This window comes from Sminthopsis crassicaudata, chromosome 3, assembly GCF_048593235.1.
Source record: "Sminthopsis crassicaudata isolate SCR6 chromosome 3, ASM4859323v1, whole genome shotgun sequence".
Classification (NCBI taxonomy): domain Eukaryota; kingdom Metazoa; phylum Chordata; class Mammalia; order Dasyuromorphia; family Dasyuridae; genus Sminthopsis; species Sminthopsis crassicaudata.
In genome coordinates this window covers 395,974,211-395,992,872 of record NC_133619.1, presented here as the reverse complement: position 1 = coordinate 395,992,872, position 18,662 = coordinate 395,974,211, and the positions used below count along the sequence as shown (strand labels likewise).

At 36.2% G+C, this 18,662-nt stretch overlaps 1 protein-coding gene across 1 annotated transcript; it reads right to left on the bottom strand.

The window, feature by feature from the left end:
* Positions 1–700: 700 nt before the first annotated feature.
* FOXR1 (forkhead box R1) lies at positions 701–16,773 on the bottom strand. The gene is made up of 5 exons (XM_074297384.1): positions 16,561–16,773; positions 11,774–12,108; positions 11,305–11,516; positions 1,267–1,508; positions 701–925 (listed from the first exon to the last, which is right to left on the bottom strand). Exons 1-5 carry the CDS (start codon positions 16,682–16,684, stop codon positions 897–899), a joined length of 942 nt encoding a protein of 313 aa, XP_074153485.1. The 5' UTR covers positions 16,685–16,773; the 3' UTR covers positions 701–896.
* Between the last annotated feature and the right edge of the window lie 1,889 nt (positions 16,774–18,662).

Genomic DNA, 18,662 nt, shown 5'->3' with positions numbered 1-18,662 from the left:
CTAGCTATTCATGACTTTGCTATTCTCAGTAGTACAATTATCCACAAATACTCTGAAGGATTTATGATGAAAAATCCTATTAATACCCAGAGAAGGAAATGATTAACCCTGAATATAGATTGAAGCTTTCTATAACTCTTTCAATTTCTCTATTTTTAGCTTAATTTTTCTTGAGGGTTTTTATTTTCATTAAGGTGGGAGATCTATGTTTTCTTTCACAAGTTGATTTTATGGAAATGTTTTGCATAATCTCACATGTGATTTTTTAATTGTGGGTGGGGAAAAAGGAGAAAACCTAGAACTCAAAAAATTTAAAAACAAATGTAAAAAAATTGTTTGGAATGTAAATGGGAAAAATATTAAATAAAAAAATAGATAAATGCTTAAAAAAAAAAAAAAAAAAAAAAAAAGAGTCTTCCTGACTCCAGACCTGGTGCTCTATCCATTGCTCCACCTGGCTGTCCTCCCTACACCTAGAATGATAAACCTTTGTTGAATTGAAAGCAGGAATTTTTTTCTTATTTTGTATCTTCCCTAGCAGTGTCTTGTACCTAGCAAGTGGCTGATGTTTGTATTTATTCAATATCTTGTCCCAGACTCTAGGCACTAGGCAAAAATCGGTAAAAATAAGGCACTTCTCAGGAACAGATAAGTCTCCCCCAGCCCTCAGCCCTAACCCCCAATGAAGATATTCTTCATAGAGAAGTTAATGAATTTAATGAAGGAAAACCAATGGCAATTGGGAAATTGGGCAAATACTCAGCCCCCTCCTTCAAGAATACCTCCTCTTCTCCAAGAAGACATTATATAGAGCACCACTTGTGAGCTGATGGAGAATAAGAGGCAGTGAGAACTTGGAGCATGGATTTTCCTTGGGGCATCACTTGCCTTGACAGTCAGAGGTCAAAGAGAATAGACATCATTTCTGTAAAAGACAAAGAATAAACAGAGTTGGCCAGCAGGTTAGATAGCCCTGTGGGAGTGGGAGGTTTAGATCTGTCAACTTTCAAAGAGACCCAAGAGTGCTCATTTTTATGGGCAAGGAAACTTAGGCTCATAAACATGGCTTATCTGCTGGGCAGAGTCAAGTCTCCTGGCTTCCTATCCAATATTCTGCATTCTACCAGGAGCTCAGGCCAAAACTGGTCTCCTGTGAGCTCTTCATATGTTCCCCTGCCCCTCTTGAAGAAACTAGTCAGATGGCTGATCACTTCTCTGGCTCAGTTCTTGTCCAGAAGAATTTCCCAACTCGATCACCGGTCTTACCTGGCTGACTCATGGACTTTTGGATGTTGTGAAACCGGGCAGATGCCAAAGCCCTGGCTTCCTCAGCAAAGCGCCGGTAGCCTTCCTCTGTGAGACGCCACCGGCAGGAGCGAGGGCGGCTCATGGTAGGTTCCCTCTCTGGGCTCAGTGGGGCCTTCTCAAAACTGCCCCGAAAGCAGAGGTTGTGCCGAACTGTGTTTTTCCAGCCCTCTGGAGCTGTCTGGAAAAAGGGGAAGTGCTGTCTGTGGGAGGGTTAAAAAAAAAAAAGAAAGTTAGCTGAACCCAGTACTCCAATCTCCCCTACTCTCAAAGGAGCGAACTCAGAACTTCCATCTCTAACCTTTAGCCTGGAGACCTGGATTTGAAACCTATCAAGATTTACTTTTTATGGGCAGTTAGGTGGCACAGTGGATAGGATACTAACTCTGGAGTCATGTGGACTTGAATTCAGGTCTCAGACACTTGGGCAAGTCACTTAAATCTCATTGCTTCCAGAAAAAAAAACAAAAACAAAAAATCAAACACCCCCTTCCTTTTGTTGGGGGAAGCAAAAATGAGTGTGTAATGTTGCATATAAATATAAGTTGAATGTTGATTTTGACTATTTTTTAGAAATTTCTAATCCAAAACAAAAAACATTCATAAAAGTTTTTAAAAAAAGAAAAAACACACTTTTTATTTTTACTTTAAAAAAAGTGTTTTTAAAAAGAAATCTAAGACTCACTTATTGTATGACCATAATTGGGCTTCAGTTTATTCATATGTAAAATGGGAGTTATATCCACCTTTCCAGGATATGAGGAAAGTGCTTTGCAAATAAACAGTTCTGGGAGAAGCTAAGGTTCTTTTGTATTTAATGTTCAGCAGACTATTACATGGATGACCAAAATGAAAATAACTGAATAAAAATGTTGAGAAGGGAACATTTATCAAGCCCTTACTAGGTATTAAATGTTGTGGATATAAATAAAAGTAGAAAGATATTTCCTGCTCTTAAGGTGGTTACATTCTCATGTAATACTTATATACATTCAAAAGGGAGATAAAAAGTGTGATGGGGATAAGGAATGAAGGTTCCACAGGAGAGGAAGCTTCTTTTTGAAGTCTGGAAGCCAAGAACAGGACTGGGAGGGAAAGGATGACCAGTCTGGGATCTGGCCAATGGCCCCAAGTGGCTCTGGAGGGGAAAGTGAGGCAGGTGACTTTGTGCAACCTCCCTCACTTGAATCCAATTCACTTGCAAGTCATGACATCGCCTCCCTGAAATCATGGTCTTCAGGAATGAAGGACAAACAGCAACAACCTCCACAATATAAAGGCTCCAGAATAACTCTCCAGTGAGAGAAAGGGGCAGGGCCTACAAAGGAATATTTAAGGTTGAAAAAGTCACAGAGTGATGGATGCTTAGGATGAGGAAGCCTCAGGCACGGAGGGAAAATCCGGGATGAATCAGTGGGAGAGGTATGATTTTAAAGTCTGGAAGCAAGGAATAGGGTATATTGTAAAGAAAAACAACTTTCAAAGATTTAAGAAGTCTGATCAGTCACAATTCCAGAATATTAATGATATACCAGATTAACCATTTCCTGACAGAGAAGTGATGGACTCAAAGTTTAACCTGAGACATTTTTATTTTGATATGGCTAATGAAGAAATTTGTTTTGTTTGATGATACATATTTGTTATGTATCATTTTTCTTTCTTTTTCTATGGGAGGTTGGAGGGAGAATAAGAAAGAAGGTAGTTTTAAAAATATTTTAAAGTGAAAGAAAATTCAATAAAAAATTTAAAAAGTTTTTCCTTCCATGTAGTTTAGAAGTTTAGAGTATTTGGTATGAATATGTCTCAATTTTAAAATATGATATATGGATGTAAAGGAAAATTATTGTGTCATAAGAAATAAAGAGCAGGTAGATTTCAGAAAAGCCTGGGAAGACTTACATGAACTGATGCTGAATAAAGGAAGCAGAACCAAGAGAACATTGTAAACAGTAATAGCAACATTGTATGATGATCAGCTTTCAGAGACTTAAATCTTCTCAGCAATGAAATGATAAAAGACAATTACAAAAGACCCATGATGAAAAATACTATCCACATCCAGAGAAAGTACTATAAATTCTGAATTCAGTCAAAGCATATTATTTTCACTTTTTTTCTTTCTTGTGGTTTTCCCCTTTTGTTCTGATTCATGTTTAACATGTTATATGTGCAAAAGCAAAAATTGATCTAATTAAAAGAGATAAGGAAGGGCATTATATCTTGCTAAAGGGTAGCATAGATAATGAAGCAGTATGAATATTAAATATATATGCACCAAGTGGTGCAGTATCTAAATTCTTAAAAGAGAAATTAAGAGAGCTGCAAGAAGAAATAGACAGCAAAACTATAATAGTGGGAGATCTCAACCTTGCACTCACAGAATTAGATAAATCAAACCACAAAATAAATATGAACGAAGTCAAAGAGGTAAATAGAATATTAGAAAAGTTTGATATGATAGATCTTTGGAGAAAGCTAAATGGAGACAGAAAGGAGTACACTTTCTTCTCAGCAGTTCATGGAACCTATACAAAAATTGACCATATATTAGGACATAAAAACCTCAAAATCAAATGCAGTAAGGCAGAAATAGTAAATGCATCCTTTTCAGACCACAATGCAATGAAAATTACATTCAATAAAAAGCCAGGGGAAAATAGACCAAAAAATAATTGGAAACTAAATAATCTCATACTAAAGAATGATTGAGTGAAACAGCAAATCATAGACATAATTAATAACTTCACCCAAGAAAATGACAATAATGAGACATCATACCAAAATGTGTGGGATACAGCCAAAGCAGTAATAAGGGGAAATTTTATATCTCTAGAGGCCTACTTGCATAAAATAGAGAAAGAGAAGGTTAATGAATTGGGCTTACAACTAAAAATGCTAGAAAAGGAACAAAAACCCCCACACAAACACGAAACTTGAAATTCTAAAAATAAAAGGAGAGATTAATAAAATTGAAAGTAAAAAAAATTATTGAATTAATAAAACTAAGAGTTGGTTCTATGAAAAAACCAACAAAATAGACAAACCCGTGGTAAATCTGATTAAAAAAAGAAAAGAAGAAAAGCAAATTGTTAGTCTTGAAAATGAAAAGGGAGAACTTGCCACTAATGAAAAGGAAATTAGAACAATAATTAGGAATTACTTTGCCCAACTTTATGCCAATAAATTCGATAACTTTAATGAAATGGAAGAATACCTTCAAAAATATAGCTTGCCCAGATTAACAGAGGAAGAAGTAAATAGTCTAAATCGTCCCATTTCAGAAAAAGAAATAGAACAAGCTATTAACCAGCTCCCTAAGAAACATCCCCAGGACCAAATGGATTTACATGTGAATTCTACCAAACATTTAAAGAACAATTAACTCCAATACTATATAAACTATCTGAAAAAATAGGGATGGAAGGAATCCTACCAAATTCCTTTTATGACACAGACATGGTACTGATATCTAAACCAGCTAGGTTGAAAACAGAGAAAGAAAATTATAGACCAATCTCCCTAATAAATATTGATGCTAAAATCTTAAATAAAATATTAGCAAAAAGACTACAGAAAATCATCCCCAGGATAATACACTATAACCAAGTGGGATTTATACCAGAAATACAGGGCTGGTTCAATATTAGGAAAACTATTAGCATAATCAATTATATCAATAACCAAATTAACAAAAACCATATGATCATCTCAATAGATGCAGAAAAAGCATTTGATAAAATCCAACATCTATTCCAATTAAAAACACTTGAGAGTATAGGAATAAATGGACTATTCCTTAAAATAATCAAGAGCATATATTTAAAACCGTCAGTAAACATCATATGTAATGGTAAGTAAGATCAGGAGTAAAATAAAGTTGCCCACTATCACCATTACTATTCAATATTGTACTAGAAACGCTAGCCTTGGCAATAAGAGTCGAGAAAGAGATTAAAGGAATTAGAGTAGGAAATGAAGAAATCAAACTATCACTCTTTGCAGATGACATGATGGTATACTTAGAGAACCCCAAAGACTCTGCTAAAAAGCTATTAGAAATAATTCATAACTTTAGCAAAGTTACAGGATACAAAATAAATCCACATAAATCCTCAGCATTTTTATACATCACCAACACAATCCAACAGCAAGAGATACAAAGAGAAATTCCATTCAAAATAACTGTCGATAGTATAAAATATTTGGGAATCTATCTACCAAAGGAAAGTCAGGAATTATATGAGCAAAATTACAAAACATTTGCCACAAAAATAAAGTCAGATTTAAATAATTGGAAAGATATTAAGTGTTCTTGGATAGGGCAAGTGAATATAATCAAGATGACAATTCTCCCTAAACTAATCTATTTATTTAGTGCTATACAAATCAGACTCCCAAGAAACTATTTTAATGACCTAGAAAAAATAACAACAAAATTCATATGGAAGAATAAAAGGTCAAGAATTTTAAAGGAATTAATGAAAAAAAAATCAAATGAATGTGGCCTAGCTGTACCTGATGTAGAACTATATTATAAAGTAGCAGTCACTAAAACCATTTGGTATTGGCTAAGAAATAGACTAGTTGATCAGTGAAATAGGTTAGGTTCACAGGACAATATAGTGAATAAAAATAGCAATCTAGTGTTTGACAAACCCAAAGATCCCAACTTTTGGGATAAGAATTCATTATTTGACAAAAACTACTGGGAAAACTGGAAATTAGTATGGCAGAAACTAGGCATAGACCCACACTCAACACCACATTCTAAGATAAGATCAAAATGGGTCCATGATTTAGGCTTAAAAAATGAGATCATAAATAGATCAGAGGAACATAAGATAGTTTACCTCTCAAACTTGTGGAGGAGGAAGGAATTTGTGACCAAAGGAGAACTAGAGATCATTATTGATCACAAAATAGAAAATTTTGATTACATCAAATTAAAAAGATTTTGCACAAACAAAACGAATGCAAACAAGATTAGAAGGGAAGTAACAAATTGGGAAAACATTTTTACAGTTAAAGGTTCTGATAAAGGCCTCATCTCCAAAATATACAGAGAATTGACTCTAATTTATAAGAAATCAAGCCATTCTCCAATTGATAAATGGTCAAAGGATATGAACAGATAATTTTCAGATGATGAAATTGAAACTATTTCCACTCATATGAAAGAGTGTTCCAAATCACTATTGATCAGAGAAATGCAAATTAAGACAACTCTGAGATACCACTACATATCTGTCAGATTGACTAAGATGACAGGAACAAATAATGATGAATGTTGGATGGGATGTGGGAAAACTGGGACACTAATGCATTGTTGGTGGAGTTGTGAAAGAATCCGGCCATTCTGGAGAACAATTTGGAACTATGCTCAAAAAGTTATCAAACTGTGCATACCCTTTGATCCAGCAGTGTTACTACTGGGCTTATATCTCAAAGAATCTTAAAGGAGGGAAAGGGACCACACATGTGCAAGAATGTTTATGGCAGCCCTCTTTGTGGTGGCCAGAAACTGGAAAATGAATGGATGCCCATCAATTGGAGAATGGTTGGGTGAATTATGGTATATGAATGCTATAGAATATTATTGTTCTGTAAGAAATGACCAGCAGGATGAATACAGAGAGGCTTGGAGAGACTTACATCAACTGATGCTGAGTGAAATGAGCAGGACCAGGAGACCATTATACACTTCAACAACAACACTGTATGAGGATGTATTTTGATGGAAGTGGATATCTTCAACATAGAGAAGATCTAATCCAGTTCCAATTGATCAATGATGGACAGAATCAGCTACACCCAGAGAAGGAATACTGGGAAATGAGTCTAAACTGTTTGCATTTTTTTGTTTTTCTTCCCAGGTTATTTTTACCTTCCGAATCCAATTCTTCCTTTGCAACAACAACAACAACAAAATTCGATTCTGCACATATATATTGTATCTAGGATATACTATAACATATTTAATATGTATGAGAATGCCTGCCATTTAGGGGAGGGGGTGGAGGGAAGGAGGGGAAAATTCGGAAAAGAAAGGAGTACAAGGGATAATGTAAAAAATTACCTATGCATATGTACTGTCAAAAATGTTATAATTATAAAATTAATTTAAAAAACATTATACGTACATAGCTTATTTATATAGGCTTGCTTGCTGTCTTAGGGATAGAAAGGAGAAAAATGGAAATAAACATCTTATAAAAGGGAATGTTGAACGTTATCTTTATATGTGACTGGAGAAAATAAAATACTATAATTTTTTTTTTAGATCTTCATGAATCAGTATTATTATTGGACAACTGTGAGCACCAGTTTCATCTTAAATAATGCTCAAGTTCCACCATCAGTATTTGTTGACTACTCAAAAGATAATTTGTGGTTTGTATTTGTAATATTGGGATCAGTTATCTGTTAGTTTGTGAAAAATAGTGAACTTCTAACATATAAAATTCCTTTTCCTTATGGTTTTTGAGATGTTTAGTAAGTGCTAAATTTTGCAAGAAATAGAGATATATTGCACATTTCCTTGCAAAATATATATTAATAACTGAAATCTTCTTAAAGATGTTGTTTAGTCATTTTAGTAATATCTGACTCTTTGTGAACTAATTTGGATTTTTTTTTGGGGGGGGGTAAAGATACTGAAATGGTTTGCCATTTCCTTTTCCAGCTCATTTTGCAGAGGAGGGAACTGATGCAAACAGGATTAAGTGCCTTGCCCAGGGTCACACAGCTAATAAGTATCTGAGATCAAATTTGAACTTAGGAATATGAATCTTCTAGATTCCAAGCCTAGTCCTCTATCCACTGCTCTACCCCGCTGCCCAGTCTGAAAGATGACCTTTCTATAATTTCTGGTGCCAATGCCCTAGCCTTATATTAATATCAGGAACCCCTTCCTTTCCTAAAAAGGAATCTTCATGACTCAGTTGACTTAGAGTTAATTGTTGAGTTCATGCAGATATTGCCCATAGAGGACCTTTTAGATCCCTTCTTGGATCTTAACCATTTCATTTGTTTCATCAGTATCTATTATTTGACAGATCCATTGCCATGTCAACTTTTACTATTGCTCTGTGCAAAGACACATTTCTTTGAAGATTTCATGTTATCTGAGTATATCCATCAATCCTTTTCCTTCTTTTTTTGATGAAGAAGTAGCAATTATTTATTTGTCTTGGGCATGATGGGCCCTGTATTTCATTAATAATATCATGGAATGAAATGTTATTTTTTAATGTTTTCTGTCAAGAACAAGTTTTATCCCAATTGTCAGAAATCTTTCTGCTAAAGATTAGTCCCTACAAACATAGTCTGGTACAATTTTCTCTTTCTATTGAATGGTGAAGAAGTTTAAATGGGTTAGATTCTTGTGAAGATTTCACCACATTGCAGACTTAGAGGAGGCTATATGCTAGGAAGGAGCAGTGACAGGGAATTCTTTATTGTCTAAATGTGACTTAATCATATTTGTTTTCTTTTTTGAAAACTTCCCTGACCACTGACTATACTATTTCTCTTCAATATCAGCTTATATTTGTTCAGGGAACACAAACACTTGAATATGAACTTGAGGAAAACAAAACAATAACAACAACAACAAAAAAAATCGAAGTAAATCTCAAAAAAAAAATCCCAAAAAACCTTATTACATCTTGGCAAACAAATGATAGACTTGCTGTCTATGTTGGCCTTGAGAATCATATGGCTTTTATGGAGTCTGAATATAAACCGAAGCATACTACTTTTCACTTTCTTTCATTCTTTTTCTTTTGGTTTGAATTTTCTTCCATAAAATGACTAATAGAGAAATGTGTTTTATGTGATTGCACATGTATAACCTACATAAGATTGCTTACTATTTCAGGGAGGGAACAGGGGAAGAAGAGAATTTGAAACTCAAAATTAAAAACAAAAAAAAATTGTTAAAATTCTTTTTACATGTAATTGGGGGAAAATAAAGAATTATTTTAAAATATAAATGTACCTTTAGGGTTAGAAAGGACTTTTTTACATCACTGATTTTACAGATGAGGCAACTGAGGCCCAAAGAAAGGAAAATATGTGGATAGTTAATAGAGAGTCAAATCCAACCCTTAACTGGTGCTGTTTCTACTAAACTTTTCCCATCTGAAGTATTGTTCAGTAACTTCATAAATTTTTCCTCTGGTTTCCCTTTTCAGTATTGTTTGCACTTTCACTAGTATATCTTAACTCACCGGTCTTGGGGGAAGAGTCGGAATACTTACTCCTTATACCCCATTGCCTCTTCCAGATTCTTCCTATAACATCATTTAGTAGCTTTTTTTTTTTTTTATGTGTGATCTCCTGACTATTCCATTATTAAGACACTACGCTTATGCTCCTATGCATTTTCTCCTTTGTCCCTTATACCTGGAATGCACTTCTTCCTCTCTCTCAAATACTTACTTTCTCTAAAAATCCTGTCTGTCATAGGAAGCCTTCCCTAACCCCTCTAAATTTCAATGCCTTCCCTGTTAATTATTTACTATTGGGAGGGGCAGCTAAACAGCTCAGTGGATAGAGCACTGGCCCTGGCTTAGGAGGACCTGAATTCAAATCTGGCCAAAATATATCACTAAGCATTTATTTAAAAAAAAAAAACCACTCAGTTAATCTAACTAGCCCTACTATCTGCCATTCTGCTTTTCTTTTTTTAAATTTTAATTAATAGCTTTTTGTTTTCAAAATACAAGCAAAAATAGTTTTCAACCTTCACTCTTGCAAACCTTGTGTTCCACATTTTTCTCTCTCCCTCCCTCCCTCCCATCCCTTTCCCTCACACTCCTCTCCTTTAGATAGCAAGTAATCCAATATAGGTTAAACATGTGCAATTCCTCTAAACATATTTCTATATTATTTATCATGCACAAGAAAAATCAGATCAAAAAAGGAAGAAAATAGTCTAAACTCCTTGAGAAAACTTATACTTGGTACTCTATTTCCTTTCTTCTAATTCTTTTCTAAACTCTGCAATCTTGGTTTCTGGATCTCATCATGCCACTGAAATCGCTCTCTCCAAAGTTACCAGTGATCTCTTAACTGACGTTAAGAATAATTAATTGCTCTCATTTGGTCATTAGATTATGGCCTTTTGCCAACCAATATACTTCCTGATTTATGCAGTCTTTTAACACTATCAATCATACTCTTCTTCTGGACATTCCTCTCTATCTAACATCAAGTACATCCTTAAACCAACTAGTTTCTTGGTCCTGTCTTGCTTTGTACAACAATAAAGCCTTTTCCTTGGAAAAACCAGGTCAGTGTCTAGGTAATTATTACCTATAGAAATTGCTCTCCCACTGTATTATTAAACATAATATATTCTAACATATTATTTACTATTACATATTATTGGTATTCCATAGAATATATATTAAATATAGAATATATTTAGAATATTATATATTGCTAAATATATTATTTGTACGTATTATAGATATTCTATGGAATATATATTTCATATGTAGAAATATACACATATTCCATCCTATATATCCATATACAGTTATTTGCCTTTTGTTCCCCTGGTAGAATGTGTGCTCCTTGAGAACAAGGGCCATGGGTCTGCCAGCATTTAACATAATCCCTGTCACCATACTGGGTTTAAAAATACTTGTTGACTGACCTTCCCCCAATAAAATCTACTCTCAAAAAAGGAGTTGATGTTCATTCATAGGAGCTATAGTTAATTACTAAGGCTTAATATGTCCCTGACAATTAAAGGTAAATTGTATTTTAATGTGGAACAAATATTTAATCAAAGAAGTAAATCTCTACGGAGAATTTCAATCATTGCTGGACCTGGTCTCTTTCCAGCATACCACCTAGAAGATAACTTATTCTGTTTATTTCTATAATGGCAGATGAAGGACAAAAGCTATACATCCTGGACCCCTCCTACATTCTGCTCTTTCCCTGTCTCTCCCATCTCCCCTCATCCATACCCTGGGCACATACCGGGTGAAATTGTAGATCTCCTGGACATTGAGTCCTCTAGAAGGGCTGTTTTTCAGTGCCAGGGCGATTAGGTGACAGTAATTGAGGGGAGGTCTGGGCCACCGGGCTCCTGTCTGCGTGCCCACCTGTCGCCGACGCTTTCGAAGGAGTCCTACTTTGTGGGAAGCTGAGAGAGTTGTGGAAGTGTTCTCTTCTTCGTCCTCTTCTGTGAGCTGGGAAAGTACAGGAAGGAGGGGGAAGAGCTAAACACCTCTCTCTTATACTTCACATAATATTTGTAGACAACTAGGGTATGAAGGCAGGCAATGATAAGATTCCTCCTGGAAAACTTCCCTCAGGTCAGGTTGGACAATGTCTAATAGTGTATATTGTCTAATGGGATGGGGCTAAAGTCAGAAATAAGAAACAGGATATTTTCTTAATTCTACCCAATCCTTAAGGGGACAACAATACTTCTTTCTAGCCATACCTCTGATTCACTGGTAGAGTCCTGGAGCTGCTGGCTGGTGGGGTTCTGGGGCTGCTGGCTGGTGGTGTCTTGGAGCTGCTGGCAGGTGGGGTCCTGGGGCTGCTGGATGGTGGGGTCCTGGGAATGCTGGCTGCTGGAGGCCTGGGGCTGCTGGGGTTGCTGGCTGCTGAAGGCTTGGGGCTGTTGGTTGTCCTCTAAAAAAGAGGTATTTTCTTCTTCTTTGGAGGATGGAGGGTTATGGACCAAATCCAGCTCCTTCGAAGTATGCCTTCCAGCTGGAGGACATACTAGGTTGAGATTCACCCACATCCATAAATTAGGTTCAAAGGAAGTATCTGCATAGAATAGAAATTAATAGCCTCTATCAGACCTTACCTTGCCTTGCTCTACCCAACAATGCCATCTTTTTAACTTCCCCTCCAACAAGTTTACTATGGTTTCCAAAGTCCTGATCCTTCCTGAGGGTGTTTGAAAGGTTAGCTCATCTAGGCCCAAAGGGCTATCAAACTGTACATACCCTTTGATCAAGCAGCCTTTACTGGGTCTATATCTCAAGAGATCTTAAAGGAGGGAAAGAAACATGTACAAAAATATTTGTGGCAGCCTTTTTTGTAGTGGCTAGGAACTGAAAACTGAGTGGATGCCCATCAGCTGGAGAATGGCTGAATAAATTGTGGTATATGAATGCTATGGAATACTATTGTTCTATAAGAAATGATCAAGAGGATGATTTCAAAAAGGTCTGGAAAGACTTACATGAACTGATGCTAAAGTCAAACAGAGACCTGTTGAAAACCTACCTTAAAAAGCCCAAGGTCTCCCACTGGATCCAGGGTCATCTCCAGTCATCCTGATCTCTATCTGGCCACTAAACCCAGATGGCTCAGGAGGGGAAAGTGAGGCAGGTGACTTTGCCCAGCCCTCCCTCACTTCAATGCAATTCACTTGCAAGTCATGACATCACCTCTTGGAGGTCATAGTCCTCTTCACAGCAACAAGTGAAGTGAGCAGAACCAGGAGAACACTGTAAACAGCAATAAGATTATGTGATGATTAACTCTGATGGAGTTGGCTCTTTCTACAACAGAAGTGATTCAAGGCAATTCCAATGAACTTGTGATGGAAAGAGCCATCCTCATTCAGAGAAAGAACTATAGAGACTGAATGTGGGTCAAAGGGTAGTATTTTTACCTTTTTATTGTTGTTTGTTTGTTTGTTTGTTTTTCCTCTCAATTTTCCTCCTTTCAATCTGATTTTTCTTGTACAGCATGATAAATGTGGAAAAATGTTCAGATGAATTGAACATGTTTAACCTATATTAGATTACTTGCTATCTAGGAGAAGGAAGAGATGGGAGGGAGAGGGAAAAATTGGAATAGAAGGTTTTGCAAAAGTGATATTGAAAACTGTCCTCAGGTATTTTGCAAGGCAATTGAGGTTGTGATTTGCCCAGGGTCACACAGCTATTGTTAAGTGTGTGAGGGCAGATTTGAACTCAGTTCCTCCAAACTTCAGGATCAGTACTCTACCTATTATGTTATTTAACTGCCCTCTCTGCATCTGTTTTGAAAAATAAAAAGCTATTATTAAAAAAAAAAAAAGAAAAAAGAAAATACCACTATGCTTTGATCCATATTCAGTCTCCATAGTTTTCTCTCTGGATGTAGATGGCATTTTCCATCCCAAATCTATTGGAATTGCCTTGAATTACACCTTATTGCAAAGAGCCAAGTCCATCACAATTGATCATCACATATTCTTCTTGTTGCTGTGTACAATGTTCTCTTGTTTTTGCTCACTCATTCAGCATCAGCTCATCTAAGTCTTTCTAGGCTTTTCTGAAATCAGTCTGCTCATCTTTTCTTGTAAAATAATGATATTTATTACATGCATATACCATAATTTATTCAGCCGTACAAGCAATTTCTACTTCTTTACTGCTACAAAAAGGGCTTGCTGGATGTTTTTTTTTTTTTTCCAATGGGGCAGGAACTAGAGAGGGAAGTAACTGAAAAGTAGGTGAAAGGGCAGGACAAAGGGGCATGTGAGAAAGGGAATATTGGCATAAAGAGCATTGCGCCCCACTTTTTAAAGGACAACTCAAATGCTATTTCTTCTGTGAAGGTTTTTGGGGTCTGCTGTCTCCTCCTAGATATCTCTCCCTGTCTTTCTTTCTTTCTGTCTGTCTTTCATACACACACACCACTCAGACTCTTCTCTAATAAATTTAACTTGTAATACTGTGTTATTAAAGTTAATTGTGTTTGTGTCTTATTGTATCTTCCCCTAACCCTCAGACTATAAATAGGTATGCGATCTATTTTATTTAAATCATGTTTTTACTGCCTTACAGTTATGTTTAAATCTCCTCCCCTCCCCCAGAAAAAAAACCAAAAAAAAAAACCAAAAACAAAACCTAAAAATGATTCTGAGCCTTAGACTGCCCAGGTTGAAGCTCCCTTGTTGGCCACACTCCCAAATCAGTCATGCTTGCTCACATCTGCTCCATCTCTAGTATATACTTAGCCCCCATTACCTTACCTTTCCATTATGTCCCGTGGAACCCCATCTCTATTGTTAATATTGTTGTTGTCATTCAACGTATGTGACTCTTTATGATCCTATAGACATAGCACATCAATACTGTCCGTGGAGTTTTCCTGGCAAGAATGCTGAAGCAGTTTGCCATTTTCTTCTCCAGTGGATTAAGGCAAACAGGGAAAGTATCTTGCCTGGGGGATGGGGGAATGTCACATAGCCCAGTAAGTGTCTGAAAATGGATTTGAACTCAGGTCTCCCAGATTCTAGTCCCAGCATTCTATCCTACTGAGCCATGTAGTTGCCTCCTTTATTAGAATTAGCCATTGTTAATAATTAACTTTCCTTCCAAAGAAATCCCAATGAACTTTGGATAAAAAATGCCATCTGTATCCAGAAAAAGAACTATGAAGATTGAATGTAAATCAACATATACTATGTTCACTTCTTTTTTTTTTATTTTTTCCCTCTTTTGTGGTTTTTCCTTTTTATTCTGATTTTTCTCTCCCAACATGATTCATAAAGAAATATGTATTAAATAAATAAATAAAATAGGGAAGAAAATTAATTAACTTTCTTCCTATTAGTTCTGTACTGTCTTTTCTGGAAATCACTTTGTATATATTAGATATTTAATTTTTTGAGTGCATATTATTTCTTAACAGCAGTAGAGTATGCCTCTTTGAGGACAGAGACAGTTTTATTTTTGCTTTTGCATCCCAAGTGCCTAATACATAGTAGGTATTTATTAAATTCTTATGAATTGAGTTGCCTGCCTAGCTGTTGTCTTTGTAATATATTTGCTTTCTTTAGAGGAACCTCCTTTTGGTGTTTTGAATGCTATCCCAGAGGATCAAGACCAAGATTTACTTGTCCTGGCCAAAAGTAGTTTGGTCTACAGTGAATAATTGGGTGATTTTAGTTTTTCTTTTCTCCAAGCATGACCCAGGGTGTATTATTCTTCAGTTTCATCTTTATTATTCCAAGCAAGGTTGCCACTCTATCTACCCACCTTTACACTAGTCTCAAGTTTATATTGAGCACCTATTGAAGGCTAAGCGTTACGCTAGGTCCTTGAGCTTTTTTAAAAATTAAAAATAATTGTTTTAATATAAGTAAATTCTTGTGGAACCCATGTATTTTTATTTTTTGCATTTAAAAACATTTTTTATAAGCTTCATCAGATGTCCAAGGGATTATAACACAAAAAGGATTAAGAATCCTTGATTGAGAGCTTTTCAGGTCTCTTTCCTTCAGCTAATTACAATCAAGAGACCCACCTGAAAACCATACCGATATTCCAGTGCTGGTAAAGTACAAAAGCTAAGAGCTGTAAGAAGACCAGGAATGGGGCCTAATAACTTAGAGATGTAATAATCAATCCAGAAGCATTTTATTAAGTACCAGACATTTGCTAGGTGCAAAATAGGTGTAAAAATAGCACTGAAAAGATCTGGGTTTGAATCTCATCTCCAATACTTATTAAGATCTTAGGCAAGTTAATTTAGCTTTTTCATCGGAAAAAAGGGAAATTATAATATTTACAAAACCCACATCACTGTGTTTTTGTGAGGATCAGATGAAATACTATATGCAAACCTTATCTAAATCATTCTATAAAAGCCAGCTATTATGATTATTGCTACTTCTTAGACTAGAAGGGATTTGAAATCTGTGGAGGAAGGGGTTGGGGAGGTTTGACTGGCTGACCTATAAGTTCTTTTCCAACTGATTGTGTAGATGGGGTCATAAGGGGTATTGGATTCTGTAAAGAAATCTTGTCTGCTCTCAGTAAGAAGAAGGCAGAATGCTGGAGCTGAAGGGATTTTAGATATGGTTAATTCACCCAACTCATTTTACAGAAGGGCCAGATATAGTAAAGCTGGATATGGACCCTTACCGTTGGAGGGAACACCCACCACAAACTATATATCAGGCCGCAGGAAGGATACAAGGTGATAGTCAGTCCCTGCTCTCACCAGGTTTAATGGTCACACATAACTATTCACATACTTGTCTGCCTCACTCTCTAGTACTGTTTGTTTGAGATTACACACTAGTTAGTGGTAGAACCAGAAAATAAAGCCAGGCTTCCTGATACTCAGGGAGGGCTAGGAAGGTTCAAAAAAGTAGGAAAGTCGAGTTAAGGGGAAACTTTAACTCCTTTCACCCCTTTTTTCTTATGTAATCTCACTTTCCCTTAGCCCTATTCTATTTCCCTTTACTCAATGGCTACATTACTCACTCACCTCTGGGTAGCTGGTCTGTGGTGGTTGCTAATTTCAACTCCTCATTCATTTTCCAGTCCAGCAGACCTGGGATCTTTCCATGCAGGCTCTCCCAGAATTCACGGTTCTGGATGTTTGGATTCATTTTGGGAAGTATGAGGAGAGAAACATCCCTCCTAGCACAGAAATCTCTTTTGGCTTCTGCCCTTAGCTCCACACAGGTGGAGGGGTCAAAGCCTTTAACTCCTCAGTATTTCAGAGTGTGATTCAATCAATCCCTCCCTCTCTCTTAATCCTAGTTGGCCCTTCCCTGGTTTCTATTTGTGTGGTGTAGAAGCCCAGGAAACTTAGAGAATCCTGAGGCTATCTGGAAGGGAGAACCAATTATAAGTAAGCTTTTATTAAGCTCTTACTATGTACCATACTAGGCTGAAGGGATAAAAAGTCAATCAAATCAACCAACATTAAGTGCCTATTGTGTGTCAGGCACTATGCTTAGAGAATGAAATATTCCCTGCTCTCAGGAACCTTACATTTTAATGGTGCAAGTTAACAAGCATAGGCATATACAAATATATATATATAATAGAAATAAACATAAGATATTTTAGCATATAGTTAGGGAGGAAAGACTACAAATTGAGTCAGGGAAAGTTGTTAGCCAGCCTTGAATACTTTGGGAAATTTGGCAATCCTATACTTATGTCTCTCAATAAAGTATTTTCATCAAAGATTACAAAATGGACATCTACAAGTGAAGCAATAAATAATACCTTACCTCATGCCCACCATTCTGGAATCTGCTCCCCCACACCCCAAAGGGGGGAGCATCTCTAACATATACCTGAGACTGAGTTTCTCCATAGAAAAGACACGCTGAAAGAATCTTAAGAAGCTGTCATGACATTTGGAGGACCACAGCACCCTACTCCCTTTGATAATCCAGAGATATGAAGAATATTCTCTAAAGGATCTCTTTTGGACTTTTTTTCTTTCTAGTTTGGATGCTACATTATCACATAATTGCTCATTTGGAGAAGTCTTTACTAAGGGAGAGGAGAAGCAGATTACTTGCTCTAATTTCAAAATCCAGGGAATACCCATGAGGAATCTTCCTTTTAGTTACTGCAGTGAGTAACCCTAATTTACAGGACCTGAGAAGAGGGAAATGCTTTTAGGTAAAAATGCTTGGTTTTACGGAAGGGAGACCAATAAAAGCAGATAAGCAACTTTGAAAAACACTGGTTGATCTCATTATATACTTTTTTTTTTTTTTTTAAGAGAAGCCAAGAGTAATAGAAATGAGTAGTTTTATACTTAAGCTTCTTTTTCTATACCGTTATGTATATGCAAATACAGCCAGTCAATAAGTATTTATCAAATACCTACTATATGCTAGGTACTATGCTAAATGCTGGTCATAAAAAGAGGCGAAAGGTAGCCCTGTTTCCCCAGGAGTTCCTAACCTAAAACGGAGACAATATGTAAACATATCTGTACACGCAAGCAATATACAAGATAAATAGGAAATAATAGAGGGAAAGTATTAGAATTAAGAAAAAGTTTACCATAGAAGAGGTGATTTTAATTGGGACTTAAAGGAAGCCTAAGGAGCCAGGAAAGCGAGAGAAAGAAGTGTTCCAGGATTGGGGAAAGACAAAGAAAATGCCCCACATTAAGAAATGGGTCAAAGGTGAAGTGTCAATCAAAAAGACTGAAAAAGTAGGAGAGGGCTAAATTATAAAGGGCATTTAACACCAAACAAAGGATTTCTTATTTGTTCCTGGACCTGAGAGAGAACCACCTGAGAAGGTGATGTGCTTAGACCTGGGCTTTAGAAAAATCACTTTGGGGACTGAATGGGAAGATGGATTGGAGTAGACTTAAGGCAGGCACACCCACCAGCAGGTTATTATATTAATTCAGACATGAAGGGATGAGAGGTCAGTATATTATTATTTTTAATTTTCTCTTTTTTATAATAATAGCTTTTTATTTTTCAAAATAGATGCAAAGATAGTTTTCAACATTCACCCTTGCAAAACTTTGCATACCATATTTTTCTCCCTCTCCTAGATAGCAAGAAATCCAATATAGGTTAAATTTTGTATAATTCATGTGTA

What these genes read in the sequence shown, in the direction of transcription:
- FOXR1 (XM_074297384.1), bottom strand. Translation starts at nt 16,684, where the DNA reads ATGAATCCAAACATCCAGAACCGTGAATTCTGGGAGAGCCTGCATGGA. An exon ending in ACTCTACCAGTGAATCAGAG is followed by an intron (nt 11,517 to 11,773) that starts GTATGGCTAGAA and finishes GTACTTTCCCAG; the next exon opens with CTCACAGAAGAGGACGAAGA. An exon ending in GAGATCTACAATTTCACCCG is followed by an intron (nt 1,509 to 11,304) that starts GTATGTGCCCAG and finishes ACCCTCCCACAG; the next exon opens with ACAGCACTTCCCCTTTTTCC.